At 34.5% G+C, this 18133-nt stretch overlaps 1 protein-coding gene across 2 annotated transcripts in view; it reads right to left on the bottom strand.

Moving 5' to 3' along the window:
- Window positions 1-18133, bottom strand: part of LOC138711233 (pseudouridylate synthase RPUSD2-like) — a 1031543-nt gene that overhangs the window by 14834 nt on the left and 998576 nt on the right. For both annotated transcript variants that reach the window (XM_069842639.1, XM_069842638.1), the window contains exons 7-10: window positions 10457-10677; window positions 4773-4963; window positions 757-963; window positions 397-683 (exon numbers count right to left, since the gene is read on the bottom strand). In XM_069842639.1, the coding sequence (XP_069698740.1) occupies window positions 397-683; window positions 757-963; window positions 4773-4963; window positions 10457-10677 (906 nt within the window). The remainder of the gene's footprint in view (window positions 1-396; window positions 684-756; window positions 964-4772; window positions 4964-10456; window positions 10678-18133) is intronic.

The raw sequence follows: 18133 nt of genomic DNA, 5'->3' as shown, positions 1-18133 counted from the left end.
TAAATCTATGTTTTTAGTGCCTATTTTGATAAATTCAGGGCCTATTTTAGGTGCCTAAAGTCAGTTTTTAAGCCGTAAAAATCCGAGGTCTATTAATAAGATACGAGTGCTAATATTGTTTTTTTTTAAATGACACTATGTATTTATTATTACGTAACAAGGTTGCCTCCCAATAAGTATTATTTTCTCCTTTCAGTTGTACACCTTTCGTGTGAAACACTTTTTCCATTTGGTGCTCACATACAAAGTTATTTTGGTTGGTGAAGATAAATGGGACACTCTGTATTTTCCACAATTTCCATCACTCTCCGCCATGAATAAAAGACAATCTCCGCCAATGCCAGTATAAAGAAACACAAATGATAAAATTAATCTCCATAAATAAGTGTCACGCACCTTGTATTTCCATGCATGCAGGTACATCACCAGATCTCTAGGCTTGGGGTCCCGGTACCGCACTTTACACTCATAGCAGTGCTTGTCCGTCGTCATTTTGTCGGGGTTGAACGCAAGGTCCGGCGCCTCGTGCCCTGTCTGCGTCGCCACCGTCACCTTATTTGCCCGGCACTGCACTCGCGTCACCAGCTCCTCCTGGTGACTCACGTCGTTCTCACACGACTCCTCGCAGGGCGACGCCTCTCGACTCATGTCTCCATCATCATCTGCCATTCTTACTTCACTCCCTGTGAACACATGTGCATTGTTTCACGACACTGCTTCAACTTTTGGGGTTTCATCAACTCTCTACGAACTTACCTTTGAGGCCATCATCCAGGTCGCCCTTGAGCGGCTTGAACATGCTGAGTTCGGAGTCCCCGTCCATTCCCAGCCAGTTCTCAGCGTTGTGGATGTTGATGAGGTCCCGGATCAGCTCTTCATCTGTCTTTCCAATGTTGCCACCTCTACCCTTCTCTGGGCCGAACACTGTGTGGTTGTACAACGGGTCATTCACAACTGGGTAGCCTGCAAAGAAAGAGATTCTTGATTCATTGCTTCATTTACAAGAGAATGGAATGAAAATAAACCTAAAGCGTACATAATCTCCCAACCTTGTAAGCATTTTCGAAATGAAGGGGCGGGGGGAACTGTTGACTTCCCCGTTTCTGGATCTTTTTTTTTTTTTTTTTTTTTTTTCTGCATTCCGATATTCATTTCCAACCAGAGAAATAAAATTCCCTTTCTGTATAAAATTATGTTTTAATATTATTAATAGAGCATAATACAAAATGGAAATATACCAGTAGTAGTAGTAGTATTTATTCCATATTTATAAACCCTATTTTACATATAGTATATTAGGGTTATATTTTAAACTAATCATAACAAATTGAAACTTACAGACTACCATACAATAAATATACACTTGTAAGAGTGTAACATATATAAATTAATTAGATTAATGCCTTGAAATTACAGTCGAAAAACATAGAGAATTTAACATGAATAGCATGTTGCACTTATAGATAATATTATGACACTTCGCTAATATACACACATACACACATACATACATATATACATACATACATGCATTCATACTTACGTATGTAGAGACATAACATATAGATGCATACGGTGAATAAACATTAATTTGATTGAAGGCTTGAAATTATAATCGAAATACCTAGAGAATTTAACATGAATAGACATGTTGAACTTGTAGATCATATTAAGACATTTCGCTAAAATATGTACATTTGTAGACATAATATAACAACATGTAGACATATATTTATAAATATACACATGCATACATACATACACTCACACACAGATACATATATATTATATATTATATATATATATATATATATATATATATATAATATATATTATATATACACAGCAAGATGTACGTCAGTAACAGATAATTGGAAAGGATGAACAATATTAAATACCTTGGACATTCATTATCACTTACACATGACTATGATATACAAAATAAATTTACCAAATTTATAAAAACATAATGCATAATAAATACACTTTTAAAACCATCATTTATTTAGAGTTATACACGAATCGCAGTTAAAAAGAACTCTTGCCCGACAGTTTTAATCGCTGCCGAGATGGACTTCATGAGACACAAAATGGAACCACGAAAGAAATAATGATATCCTGAAATAACTCAAAGTCGAATCAATATTACAATATGTTAATCATTTCAAAAGGATGGATAGAACACTGATACCGAAACAAATCCTGCAGTACGCTCCTCGTGAAAGAAAATGTGTTGGTCGCCCTGCTAAGAGTTGGACTGACGTGAGACCTTAACAGACCATCTAGTCTAATACATGTTTTGGATTATCATGATGATAAAGATGAAATTATAACCTTGAATATATAAGATGTATGAATTTGACGAAACGTTTGTAGCAACAGTGCTTTTGAAAAACAGTGCATATTGGTTGCTCATAGGTTATTTTACAGTTTAGAGCATGGACAGTAAGGTATTGTCTTTGCATGTAAAATATAGGACATTCAAACAGTAGATGTTCAACCGACTGAATATCTCCACACGAGCACATCGATTCTTCTCCAGTCTTAATTTTGAATCGTTCAAAATAAGCTCCAAATTTACCATGACCTGATATAAATTGTGTACTAATAAAGTTTGGAGAGTAAATTTTGCATTTCAGTCGATCATATACCTGAGGAAAAAATAGGTTTTTGGTGACTGAACCTTTATCACTTGCAGACCAGTGTGAATTCCAATTAGAAGTAATATGTTCTTTCATTTTACATTTGATATATGAGATTGGGCACTTTATGTATGAATAGGGTATGTCTGCGGAAGCAGCTTCTTTCGCAAGTTCGTCTGCTCGTTCATTGCCTACAATACCAGTAACAATTAAAAATTTACCCTTTGAAAAGGTGGAAAAATTGAAGTAGGGCTACCTTGGAGCAACAGTAACAAGTATAAACGACAATCGGGAGGAAATTAAACGCAGAATAAATATGGGAAATAAAGAGTTCGCGGATAAAACGATGACTGTCACAGTTTTCTTAAGGTTAATGTCATTATCTAATTCAATGGATTACTGCGAAATTTAATGTTCTTATGAAAAATGGTAAAAAGGAGAATTATCACCACGAATACAGTAATCTTTTCCTTTATTTTCTATAGAAACAGCACTACATCTTGCAGTTATAGACTCAATTAGATCATTATGTATTCCTTAACAGAAATGTGACATTCATCGTTTTTCCCGCGAACTCTTCATTTGTCATTATTCTGCTGAGAAGCTTTTATCATCTGGTCTGATTTAAAAAAAACTGAAAGTTAGAATTTATAAAACAGTTATATTACCGGTTGTTCTGTATGGTTTTGAAACTTGGACTCTCACTTTGAAAGAGGAAATATTTGTCATTTATCATCTAGTCTGATTTCAAAAAATCTGAAAGTTAGAATTTATAAAACAGTTATATTACCGGTTGTTCTGTATGGTTGTGAAACTTTTACTCTCACTTTGAAAGAGGAACAGAAGTTAAGAGTGTTTGAGAATAAGATACTTAGAAAAATATTTGGGGCTAAGAGGAATGGAGATTGGAGAATGTTGAGTTTGCAGTGAAATACCTGCCCATGGGCACTTTAATATTGGAGAACTCGCGATTACAAATCAAATGAGGAGTGGTAAGGTGTGTAGCTGCTCTCGATGCTGAGATATTACTGAAACAGACAGCATGGAACGGCGCCCTCATGCCCGTAGCGAGGGGAGGTGGCGTCATTGAACGTAGCCACACAAGTTACATTGGTTCATGGCCTAGCTACTAATAACATAGCTTTCAGCTGTAGCTTGTAGTCTATACTCGCTGAGAAGAAAGACATACCCTACTTCAACACATAATAATAATAATAATAATAATAATAATAATAATAATAATCGTCTTCTTCTTCTTCACTTCATGGTATGGGCAATTGCCCGTTCCGGCTTCAAAGGTCGCTCCATCTTTTCATCGGTCGTCCCTGATCTCTTCGTCCTTTTGGTTTATAATTTATTGCTTTCTTGGGAAGTCTGTAGTCGTCCATTCTCTCTACATGTAATTTCCAACCTTGTCTGTGATTGTCTATTTTATCAATAAGTGGGTATACTCCTAGTTCCTGCCTGATATCTTCATTTCTAATTCTATCCAATCTCGTGCATCCTTTTACTTTTTGCAAGAATCTCATCTCTGCCGCTTGTATTTTACTAACTTCAGGTTTTGTTGTAACCCAGCTTTCACTTCCATATAAAAGAGTAGGGACTGCCATTACATTGTAGAATTTCATTTTTGTTTCCTTTCTGCTTTTATCCTTCAAAGTTCTATTAATTGTGCCAAATACTGTCTGGAATGATTGTAATTTTATTTTTATATCATTATCCTTTTGGTAACTTGCATCACATCCCAGGTACTTAAAATTTGTTACTTGTTCTACTGCTCTATTATCTATTTCAATCTTAGATCTCACAGTATTTTTGCCTTGAAATGCCATTACTTTTGTTTTTGTATTTGATATGTTAAAGTTATGCTTCTGGCATATTTTATTCAGTTCATATACTGCTTTTTGTAGTTTTGTTTCAGTATCTTGTATTACAATCATATCATCGGCAAATACCAGAATATTAATTTTTATTCCTCTATCAATTAAAATTCCAGGATCTACTAAAATTTTCCATTGTCGAACAATTTCGTCAGCATAAATATAATAATAATAATAATAATAATAATAATAATAATAATAATAATAATAATAATAATAACTTGACGGTTTGTGGCTATGACTAACTTACCCAGATACTGGAGGTGAACCCTAATCTGGTGCATGCGCCCCGTGTGGGGCTTGCAAGAGATGACGCTCGTTTTTCCATTGTATCCAAGCTTCTGGAACGTTGTTGTGCATGTCTTTCCTTTTGGCGAGACTTTGCAGACGCCAATTTTGTAGCTGACCACTTCAATTGGTTCTTGGCATTCTATAACCTCGCTGAAAAATAAAACACATAAAATAGCAGAAATTAGGCAAATTCTTATCGAACAAGGTATGAAGGTTACACCAAAAGTAATGTACCGGTACTATAATATATTATTTCACGTTTTATTAACACAATATTGTTATACTGTACATCCTTCAGGGAGGGTAAGTGAGAGAATAATAATAATAATAATAATAATAATAATAATAATAATAATAATAATAATAACAATACACAATTTCAAACACCCATAACATAAACTGTAAACAATTTTAACAATAACCCCACTTTGACAAAATTCTGCGTATGCCAGTAATTTATTTATTTTTTATTTATTTATTTAGAATATTAACGTGCAAAAACAACAGCACAAGGCCAATTACAGTTTTGCACGATACAAAACAGAACAAAACAACAAATGATGATGAGAATGAATGATAGAAAATGGCAATGAGATGAAATACAAACAATATAATGGTCTAAATAATCAATGATCAAATAATAATTATAAAATTACAAAATTAGTACAATGAGATAATTGAAATAATGGAATAGTCTACATTAATCAATAGACCAAATGCAAGAAATAAAATGGACAAATAATTATTAAAATAAGATCAGCGAGTTAAAAACTCAAAGATATACTACACATTAAATGGATCCAAGTTGAATCCATGCAAATTAGCATATTTAATGCATCTGCAGACCGGAGAGAGAGATTTAGAATAATAGTAATTTATTTATTTATTTATTTTATTTATTTAGAATATTAACGTGCAAAAACAACAGCACAAGGCCAATTACAGTTTTGCACGACACAAAACAGAACAAAACAACAAATGATGATGAGAATGAATGATAGAAAATGGCAATGAGATGAAATACAAACAATATAATGGTCTACATAATCAATGATCAAATAATAATTATAAAATTACAAAATTAGTACATTATAATAATAATAATAATAATAATAATAATAATAATAATAATAACAATACACAATTTCAAACACCCATAACATAAACTGTAAACAATTTTAACAATAACCCCACTTTGACTAAATTCTGCGTATGCCAGTAATAATAATAATAATAATAATAATAATAATAATAATAATAATAATAATAATAATAATTGTTTATTTAACCTGGCAGAGTTAAGACCATAGGGTCTTCTCTCACCCTCAACCAGGAGTAAAACTGCGATACAAAAAACACCACAAATTTACAAAATAAAACACAAAAAAAAAAAACTGAAGGAGATAATAATAATATAGAGTGTAAACAGCAAGTCAGTAAAAATGAGATATGATATATAACATAAAGAAAGAAATTAAAAGGCATAATAAAACGTGAACAGTAAGTCAAAATATCTCCGGCTCTCTTAACAAATCGATAATGTGTTAAATTGGAATAATCATATTAAAGAAATTACACTCAAAATAAATTCAGCTTGTTTTGCTATTAGATCTATGCAAGAGATAGTAAATATCAGTACCTTAAAAACAATATACTTTGCATACTTTCACTCGGTAATGAATTTTCGTATAATATTCTGGGGAAATTCCACAAATACTAACAGTATATTCCTACTACAAAAAAGAATAATTAGAAAAATAGTATGTGCCAAATCTAGGGAATAGTGTAGGACCATTTTCAAAAAACTACAAATAATGCCCATGGCTTGTCAGTATATTTCTTCATTAATAATCTTCCTAGCATGTAATCGTGAAAACTTTGTAACTAATTCAACAGTTCATAGCATAAATACACGTCAAAAAATGACTTTCATACTCCATCGTCAAGTCTATCATGCTATCAAGAAGGAGTGCGTTATATGGCAGTAAACATTTTTAATAGCCTCCCTATGGATATAAAAATATAACTCAAAACATAAGATTATTTAGGGCCAAATTAAAGAAGTACCTAATTTCTCACACCTTCTATTCTGTAGGTGAATTTATGACATTCAACAATGCTTCATGAATATTTCTGTCTTGTGGTATTGATACTAAATCTTTGTGTTGTACTAGTAGAGTATATTGTAAAACTTTTGTGTGTATATTTTAACTAGACTGTGACTATAAAATTAAGATTTCATAGTACTCGTACTATTGAGATTTTTTTTTACTTGTTCCATATTCTAGCTGTGAAGTGATATACGAATATCATGGAATGTAAATAAATAAATACAATACAATACAATACAATACAATACAATACAATACAAACAACAGTCGTGCACCATTATAGAACAAGACGACGTATTTATATTCGCATGGCAAAACTCAGAATCTGCAATTCTATGCTGCTTTTTTTACATAGTTCACAACGGAGTTTAACATAAAATTTCCCACATAAACCTCAGAATTAATGACAGTTCCTTCTGGCACAGTGTCTGAAAACTATATCTGTATTTATGAAAGATGACTTTGGCAGTACTTTCTAACATAGTGCCTAAAAGCTGTGTCTGTATTTATAAATGAAGATGCATGACAGCTGTCAAACACTCGCGTCTTGTCAAGCACAGTTGTTGCCTGAGGGCGACTGACATGGAGGGCTGCAGGAATGCACATTCATCCCACAGAATACTTTCTTGTTTTCTTATTCTTATTCTTATTCTTATTCTTATTATTATTATTATTATTATTATTATTAGAATATATATTAAGTAGTAGTAGTAGTAGTAGTAGTAATAATAATAATAATAATAATAATAATAATAATAATAATAATAATAATAATGTCGTTATATAAAGTAAATATACGAGTTCCCTAGAAACTATGTGGAAGGAAAAAAGTGAAACTCTAAATACCTGTAATCATCTTTTAATACTGATGATGATTTTAAAGACAATAACATAGGTGATGTCTATAGATATGTTAAAGGTTTAAAGAAGAGTTTTAAAGCAAGTACTACATTTTACGAATCTGATTTCCAGGTTTAGGTTTCTGTAAAGCAGATTTGAATAATTTAAAGGGAAAAATTGTTCCGAGACTGCATATCGAATCCGGGATCTTTGGCTAAGTGCGTCAATGCTCTACCACTGAGCCATCCAGGAACTACACCAGATACCGGGCCAATTCTTCCTTTTATGTCCACATACCTCAAGTGGGTTGACATATCAAAGACCCAACATAGAGTGCACAGTACACAATTTTTCCCTTTAAAATAATTCAAGTACAATATTGTTACTCGAATGGTAAATTGCATTACTAATCAGTAAGGGCAGGTGGGTTACATATTTTAAGAAATCTTTTAATTCCAATGACGTTATAAAAACCCTATGGAAGGAAATTATGACTGAATAATTTCGAGGGAAAAATTGTTCCGGGGCCGGGCATCGAACCCGGGACCTTTGGTTAAACGTACCAACGCTCTACCAACTGAGCTACCCGGAAACTCTACCAGACACCGATCCAATTTGTCCCTCTATATCCACAGACCTCAAATTGGGCTGACAACCGTCAAGCAACCAACAGTGAGTGCACACTAACTCCGTGTGACTTAAATTGTGGTTTTCTGTTAACGAACAGTGTCGTGTATTATGCAAATCGAGCTCTCAGGTGTACCCTGTAAAGCTGATTTGAATAATTTCGAGAGAAAAATTGTTCCGGTGCCGGGGATCGAACCCGGTTGGTTAAACGTACCATCTATTGAGGAGTTATTGAAGGAACGAGGAATTATTGCATATCGACCTCGGTAGATGTCTCTCATTTTCATGTTGGAAATAATCCTATACAATAATTAAATGCCTTCAAGAAAAGGATAACTAAGTTGGAACCAAAAATCATTTTAATATCTACTTATATTACTTTAAAGTAAAAGCCTTATTTATATATAAGGCTGAAACTTACGTACAAATCAACATCATGACAATAAAAAAAAAATCCTATACAAGCTGCACCCCCCTGTTCTCTACCAATGAAAGGAGATTAATACATAAATGTACTAGTGCTGTTTAAATATCTCTATTTCAGACTATTAAAATATATTTTGATAAATAAGTAGCCTAGAATATCTTTACTTGCTTCTATTTCCTTAAAAAACGAGTTTCTTCTCTTTGACACCATATTAATAATTTCAGTGTTTGCAATTTCGTAACAGTTTGACAAATGAAGATCGTTATTAGCGATATCTGTTGGCTAATATCGGGAACTATCACAGAAGAACATGATTGAAGAAGTACGCCTAAACTAAAATTACAAAATTCATAATAATATTACAGTACCGGTAGTATGAATATTTGCTGTATAATCCTACTTTAAAATACATTTCGATTAAGGAGACAACCAAATTCGACGAATGAAATACGAAAATAAAGAGCTGTTTCATGTTATGGCATAGTATGTTTACTGATTTGTCACTTGTAGCGATTCACTGGTAATGTACAAGGCACTTTAATTCTTTTGTGGAACAGAAAGATACAACTATATATTTAACAGACGACAATGACAATTTCCTTGGACTATTACGAACAACAATGAACTGTTAATCTTAACTAATATTCACAAAGCACTATTTACAACACAGAACTGTCAGTTCTCAGTTCACAGCTCGTTTGCCTTGGCTAGTTCTTCTAGCTCAGTCACTCGCGTTCACAGAATCTCGAACCCCAGACCTTCAGAGACGATCCGCTGAACTTCGAACTCAGGTCCCCCAACTGCGGTCCACTGCACTCTGACTCAGGACTTCAGGCTCCACAGTTACGGACACAACTCAAGTCGCGCTCTGGTCTCGAAGCTGGCTTCACTGCTACACAAGACTAACTCGCTTACTGTCCAAATCTGCCTGTAACAACACTGGCTTACTGACGGGCTGATTGACTCACGTTCACTTGCGTCTTCTCTTTTATATAACCAAACCATAGTTACGAGAAAGTTCGCGGTCAGAATGGCATTCTCGAATAATCTGGATATCTCCACTTCTCTGCCGCGGTCGCTCTTTCCCCTTTCTCCCCACAGCACATGCCCCAGCAAGCAGATGCGCGCGCAACCTGCCCGTCACGGCCGACTTAGCCCTTCCTCCGTCGGTCGTGAGATCGAACCTCACGTGGCCGTCACAATACAGATATTTCGCTTATGCTCAATCCGTTTTATCTTATAATTTTCTGGGGAAATGGTACGTGTATTGAGAGGGTTTAATTATCCAGCAACGAATATTATGATTTACGGTTCATTTCATTTAAATCCGAGTGAATGAGACATTTTTGGAAATTTTAAAGTCTTAATTATTACTTTTTCATTTATAAATCAGCTTTTCACAAAATCTATAGCGAAATGTTTAAATTAAATATTGATGTATCCGAAAAATATGTACTATAGACCGCCATGTTTTGTAGGGAACGATCCATAGTACTGCTGGCCTCCGCAGGGAGCGCTTATCAGAGGTCTTCTGCCTCTCTATAGTATCTAACTTGTTGGGTACACAATATGCAATACTGTGAATAGCAAAGCTGTACAGTGCAACAAAGAATGGTGCATCATGATTGTAGTACTGACCTGGGAAACTCCCCTTCCACCCTGCACACGTATTCCTTCTGCACCTGGCGGTTGCGGATCTGGTGCTCCATGGAGCGAGCTTTCTTGGGGGTGCGCCCGAACAGGAGCAGGCCAGAGGTGAGGCGGTCGAGCCGGTGAATGGTTCGAAGGTTCTTCAGGTTGTACTCCTTGGCGAGGATGAACACCACTGTGTTGTGGCGGTACCGCCCACAAGGATGGACCTAGGTGCAAGTGCAAGCATAGTTTCACTCTGTGCGCACAGATCTGCCAATTTGAGAGACATCTCAACTCGTATTATAAAATATTATGCATTATATCATTCGCCTTTATGTATTATTACAGGAAACAAATTAATAATTTAAAATGAAATAATATAAATATTGCAAAACTCAAATTTTGTGACTTTTTCTTAACCCAGATAAGCCCAAAAATTTTTGTGATAAAAATACAGTAGCACATTACTCTCAAAAATCGGTTAAATGATGTTGAAATAAACTGAAACAAGGAACGTATATTTTCTAAAGCTAACAAATACTACCAACATTATCGCACAACTTATAAAATGTCCCTAACACCAACAATGACATAATATCCGAAGGCACTGCAACTGTCCTTAAAAAAGGACGGTGGGAAAATCTGGGTTAAGTTCACTTTGCAGTCACAAGACATGCTACCGGTACTGATATTAGTAATTACGGTAGAATTTTATTTCATTCTTTGTTGTATCTCAAGGAATTGAAATTATTAAAAGGAACTATTTTATATTATTACATGTTTAAAGAACATTATACTTATTTCCTAATAGGTTGCATTAATTTTACAATTTAAATATCCTTATAAAAATGATCAATGTCTGTCATATTACATCTCCTGAAAATAATGAATTTGTAGTTCCTGAAGTAAGCCTATCATTAAAAATCACAACAGCCTTCTGCTCCAGTGTACTCTCACCAGTGAACAGGGATATACGCTGTTCTCGCTCTGTGATAATCTAGCGCCCAATACATTGTTTCGTTGCGTATTTATGAAGATATATCGCCTCTATTGCCATTACTTGTTCCGTCAGTGGCTTAATGTTCTGTGAAAGGTGACAAGAAATGTCGCGTATTGCTTCCTGTATTAGGCCTAAATATAAGGTGACTTAGAATAGTGAAATATTTTATTTGAATATAGCCGATGCCTATATTTTAAGACAGGATGAGTGGTCGGTCTCAGTTTCTCGCAGAAGGCCAATGAAAGGAGATGCCTCCTGAAAGGTATGGAAGTTCATTTGTCTGATTGTCCTTCAACTGTTTTGCAACGTCGTAAATGTCTGGGATTTCATGTTGTGCGGCTGTAATGTTTGCAACAATAACAAGCGTCATCACTTGAACAACTATTGTGATTGCCTTCATGCTATATGGTGAAAACTTGCTTACAAATCCAGTCCCTCTAAATACACATTGTTACATAAAATCATGACAAAATAACAGAATACAATAGAAATAAATTATTATTAAGCTACGCAACAGCTTGTCTTAATAAATAACTACAATCATAATTTATGTACTTACCCATTTCGTGGTAGTTGCTGGAAGTGTCCTCTACCTTTATCTAGGCATAAATTACATCTTCTAAAAATAAAAGTTCGAGCTTACACGAAAGACTTCTTGGGGCTTATGATAGAAATTAATCTGCTTAAAATTGTTTTAAAGATAGGTAGTTTAATATATAAAGGTATAAAACACACAGCATGAAAAGGACTGCCAATTTCATCCAACTTCAGTCTGTTATACAGCACGGAATACTTAAATGAAAATGTGTGTGATCTGTGAGTGTAGCCAACCAGCGTGTTCGGCAGCGTTGCCAGTTGAACGTGACAGAGAGAGGGCGGACTGTAGTACTACATATTTCTCTTTTATTCTTCTTTTATTATTATTATTATTATTATTATTATTATTATTATTATTATTATTATTATTATTGCAAAAATACACCCCTCGGTCCCTATACGCCCACTTAGCGTTGACTCAATTTCAAGACAATGCTAACTCATTTGAAGTTTTGTGTGACTGTAGCCTGTATATTATTATTATTATTATTATTATTATTATTATTATTATTATTTAAACTAATCATTTACGTTACATGAATACTACAAAATTTATTTAATATAGATAATGGTATTTTTAGAAGTTTGTACATCAGCAAATTCTTTTTATTATTAACACTGTAGATTTCTAGTTATGACAATTTAAACACTAATTTTTATTACAGCAATGCTATATCATTGCACTCTTAATTTACGTATCAATTCAACTTCTGCTATAAGCACAACCAAAGGCGCAACAAAATAAAAAGACACGTTCACGTCTAAATTCCCCCTGACAACTTCATCCAGCTTGTAGTGACATGTTTGAAAAAAAAAAAAAAAAACATAATTTAAATGATGATATTAAGTTGTTATATTGTATTGTAAAAAATATTATAATTATTTTAAGAGTACTTAAATCACAGGTATATGTTCATTAAAAGGTATCTGGCCACAGCTGACGCAAACTACTCAGAATCAAGTCCTATTACACAATTAAGAAAACTATTTATTTTTAATCGTGATGCTCAAATTTACTTCTCTCTAGCACAATTTACTAAGAACTGAATAGACGTATTATTTTTTTATACTGAAAGCACATATTACATGAGTCATGGCCCTGACCATGTAACAGATTGGCCATCACCATGTTGAAAACGGTAACATGTGGAGAGAACAACCACTAGGATTGCCACTGTCGATTGGTAACGACCGCTAGATGCTTAATGCAATTCAAATTAGAGTTATAACGTGACTTCTTCTGCAGTCGCTAGATGGCAGCATAATGAAATTGAAAAAAGTTGCCTTCAAAGTCCATAAGGCTGATCAATCTATTATATGTGATCTGGGGTCATGGGCTGAAACCATCAGCAAAAAGCAAACACGAACCGCATATTTCTTATAAGTTCTTTAGGCTTAAGAAGTTCCGCAGTGAGACGAGACCTAGCGGTAGTCGACAGCTCGGCAACGTTGCAGACTAGTCTTGCTACGTGACTGGTTACAATTTACGCTACACAGCCACCTATTTTCATTCAACATTCCGCGCCATATAGAACAAGACACCACGGCGTCAATTTAGTCTAAAAATAATAGACCCGCTGTAGTCTTGTACATCGTGATTCTGTTGGAAATGGCAATACAAGGTAATGTATTGTTAAATATTGTTGTTCTTGTCGCAGATAACTTAATTTTCTAGTAAAGATGGTAAATAGACATTTTATAGATTATTTTCAACAAAAATGACTGTCAGTAACTCACCGTCTTGCTTTTTGTATCGAAGTGACGCGGAACATTATTCATCTGGGCTTGAATCTCACGTGACAACACGCAAACTTTCATTAGAAGACTCAGATGTATGTTGTAAAATCGAAAGGTACGCCCGCATGTTTCCGTGTGGAGACCGTTAAAAATGATCCTGTATCAGTAGGTCTATTTATAATACTACTCTGTAACATCAGACAATCAGCAGACAAATGAAAGTGCAACTGTTATTGAATACAGAGTGTAACAAATTTTATGTTTAGAAATTCTGGAACGTGTTCCCGGGCACCCTGCATCGATTAAACCTATCATACCTATATCCAAAAATTTCTATAGTTTGGGAATAAGTAATTGTATGGCAAAGTTGGATATTTTGAGTTCAAATTATCATTAAATAAATTAACAATACACCAGATCAATTTCTCTAATAGACATGCCTATGCCATGTACTTTGTTATTATTAACATCACATTTTAATATCACGTACCTAACATTATTATGTTGGATAACAGATAGAACAATATGTTATTAAGATGTTGTTATAAAGAGTGCGGCAAAACATCCTCCCTAATTTAAAGTTTAAATAAAGAACAGATAGATCAAAATACGGAAACTATATTAATATGAATTGTATCTAAATAGTGGGAAATTTAGGTTCACATGCGTTGCCATAGCGATATCAAATGACATGCGCAAAACAACAAGAATTGAATAGGAAATTGAATACACCGAATTGACATTCAATTAGTGAAAATTGTAATCTGTAACGAATCCCAACTATGCCGTCGACGGGTGAAGAACGTGATTACTCTGTGGTATCGTTTCTGGTAAGTGGTAATTCCGTTGTCGCTGCTCAGATGTTTCCCGGATGCTTAATTTCTTCACCTGGCGACGTCCCCTGGCCAGCACGATCACCAAATCTTGCACCCTGCGATTTTTTTTCTATGGGGGCATCTTAAGGCTGAGGTGTTCAAATATCGGCCGAGGACTTTGCCAGACCTAAGAAATGCAATACAGGAAGAAATTGGTCTTATTCCTCAAGAAATGCTAGTTAGAGTGATGCAGAATTTCCGAAGTCGCATTCAACAATGCATTGATAGTGAAGGACACCACTTGAGAGACACGTTATTAAAAAAAATGAAAAATTCCCACTGTTAAGATACCATTCATATTAATACAGTTTCCTTATTTTGATCCATCTGTTTTTTATTTAAACTTTAAATTAGGGAGGATGTTTTGCCGCATTCTTTATTATCCACACGCAAAAAAATGTCTTTGGTAAGGAACATGGCGGGAGAGGGAAGCTTTCTCTCCAGCGCGTGTACAACCAAACAGTTGTTTCAGCGACCTCTACAGTGCTTGGAGCCACAAGAAGTTATGCTTAATTTTTTCTGCAGTCTTTCGACTTGGACATAGGTATGTTATATTTAATATGCGTTAAATGTGTCTGGAAACACATTCCAAAATTTCTAAACATTAAATCCCAGAAGATATTATCTAAATTTTAATGCCTTTTTGTGAGAAACTGAAATTTCACCGACCACTCATTCCCCATTTGTGTAGGTTATAACAAAATGTTTTACTATCAGATCCTGTATAGGTGACAATAAAGAATGAACACCAGATGCTCTCAAACCGTGAACCCAAACGACAAAGGTGAAAATAAAACTGACCCATGTGCCAAAATTAACTGTCTAAACTATAGAGGTTTCTGTTTTATTATCACCGTATATAGGCCTACTAAAAATTGTTTCCAAGTTCCAGCAAATTAGTACAGATCAACGACAGATTCATTAAATAAAATGCCAGAAACTATACTGTATATCAATAGGTTAAACTTGCATTAAATGTTAAAAACACTCTGGCTGCTATTTCCTATACTTACAAGGAATAGTACGGATATTTAATACAATTGCTTAAGGCCCTTAACACTAGAAGAGTTTTCGCCAGCGAGAAATGTGTTGCGAGAAAGAGGCGAAGAGCCTTCCTCCACACACTTGGCGAGTTCTCCTATCACAGATCACACCTCGCTATGATCAGCTATGCACTGCCTTCATGCAGAAAGCATTTTCTGATTATAGTAATCACTCGTTGGGGGAAATATTACAGGTTATGTATTTACGTATATTGTCGTACTTAAATATATAACCTGTAAGTATATTGCCGTACTTAAATATATAACCTGTAAGTATATTGTCGTACTTTACAAATTACGTACGAACGCTTTGTTGAATCTGAGTATTCGGATGATGAGGAAATGGAGTTACATGAACATATTTTGTTAATGAAAAGAAAAAGTAGGCCTAAAATTAAAGCCAGAAATATCTTAAGATCACATTGTATCTTACGAAAATAAGGGCGAGTTTTGGACACTGGTTTCGATTTGAATGATGATACGTTTAGGCGTTATTTCAGGTTGAATGGACCACAGTTTTTTGCCATTCATTATATGATAGAGGATTCTTTGCTATGTTCTGATTAAAATTATGTAAACTGTTAAGACATATAGATACATTATTTCAAATGTTTAATTAATACTATTAAATCTCATCAAAATAAAATATAGCCCTATTTATTTTCAGATAATCTGATATTTGTCTCCAGATTTCTTCTTTAATTTTCGTGTTTTTATAGTTTTAATCCCGTGTATCATATAAATAGGCCTACGGGTGACATCGTACAAGTTCGATAAGTTTCTGACTGCAATTATCAGACATCTTTCCTCATTTTCAAATAAAAGCAATACAATTCATCGCCACCTGTGATGTCTTTTATCGTCATAAAGAGTATAAATGTCAAACATCTTTGATAGATGTGTCAAGAAAATTCGCTGAGCTACCGATCCCAGCGAGAAACTCTCGCGAGGTTTTTGCCTCGAACGAGAATCTCTTCCAGTGTGTGGACGTCCATTTGAATCCATGTTATCAATTTTTTAATTTTCTCGCAACACATTTATCGCTGGCGAAAACTCTGCAAGTGTGTTACGGGCCTAAGACTGTTCAAAACGGTGTTACAGGCTGCATGGTTTGCAGAAATCTGAATATGCTCAACTATATTATATGTTTTTTTTTTAGTTATGAAGAATCTCACGGGCTGTGGAACTGTGGTAGGCAAACAAAAATGCATTGTGATAACGTGGAAGCATGGCAACAACTTTGCAACTTAATTTCTGCTTAATTTAAACACTTTTCAGATGGTTCAAGCAATACAGAGGCAGTGCGTCACACCCTGCTGTAGACGTCGTGAGACTACTTTGAGCAAGTCATGCTGCAAAAGCGGGCACACAAGCACGTTGCTGTCAAACGTCTTATGGACGTGAGGAAGAGAAATGGGTCTAATATGCCACCATGAAGTAAAATCTACACGTGACCATGAGGTACAGGCTGTGGATACTCCAGAACAGTGACTGGTTTTTATGTTCATTGACGATATCTGTTTTCTATCTGTACAATCTATGGACACATCAGGGTGGCCAATAATGAATTAAAAGGGTTGGCCTGAGTAGGGACGTTCCTTCCAGGGATAATTAATCACTCCTCGCGTAAAGGATGGTTATTATGAATTATGATGAAATAATATGTATACTTTTTGTACCTATGAAATGTACTATTGTACTATCTGCAGGGGCCAATAATCACTACACTGTTCATATAGAAAAACAACTGTCAACTACAACATAACATTTAAATTAAACTATTTGTAACAGTACTCGCATGCTTCACAATTTCATTTATACATACAAGGGGACATTTATATTCTTCATTCACTCCAAGAAAAAAGCTGAAGTACACTATGAAGTCACGTAACGGACGCTACGATTTTTTTTCTTGGCTGAAACGTATGTAGAGCTCTTCAAAAAATAGTTCTTATAATCCTGAATTAATAAATGATGAACGATTATTGATTATATATTTTATTTATGTTATTTCAAATAACTTACAGAACAGCCACAGGGTTCATTCAGCATTCTGCCAAATTCAGGCCGTGTCTCAAAGCTACATTTTCAGCTGAAGTGAACTAGACTGTTGACTAAATAGCCGGATGTGACATCAGAATTTATGATCCAAAGCTACATAGTGCATAGCAATCAAGTCCGTAGTAGCTACTAAACGAAAATGTTTGCTCGATTGTTGACTTGTTCACTAAACAAACATGGATACCTCATCAGCAATTGGGGTTATGAAATCTGAAAATGCTTTGGAAGTGAAATAATGTAAATATAATGTAGAATAACACGTTAACTATGAACACTGACATTGTTAGTACCTTCTGTACAATGTTTTAAACATTATTGTAATATATTAAGCCCTCATCTTTTCCACATAAATCGTAATGAAACTGCATTA

This window comes from Periplaneta americana, chromosome 12 (assembly GCF_040183065.1).
Source record: "Periplaneta americana isolate PAMFEO1 chromosome 12, P.americana_PAMFEO1_priV1, whole genome shotgun sequence".
NCBI lineage: Eukaryota > Metazoa > Arthropoda > Insecta > Blattodea > Blattidae > Periplaneta > Periplaneta americana.
Note: the sequence above shows the minus strand (reverse complement) of the source record. Positions and strands in the feature narration are given on the sequence as shown.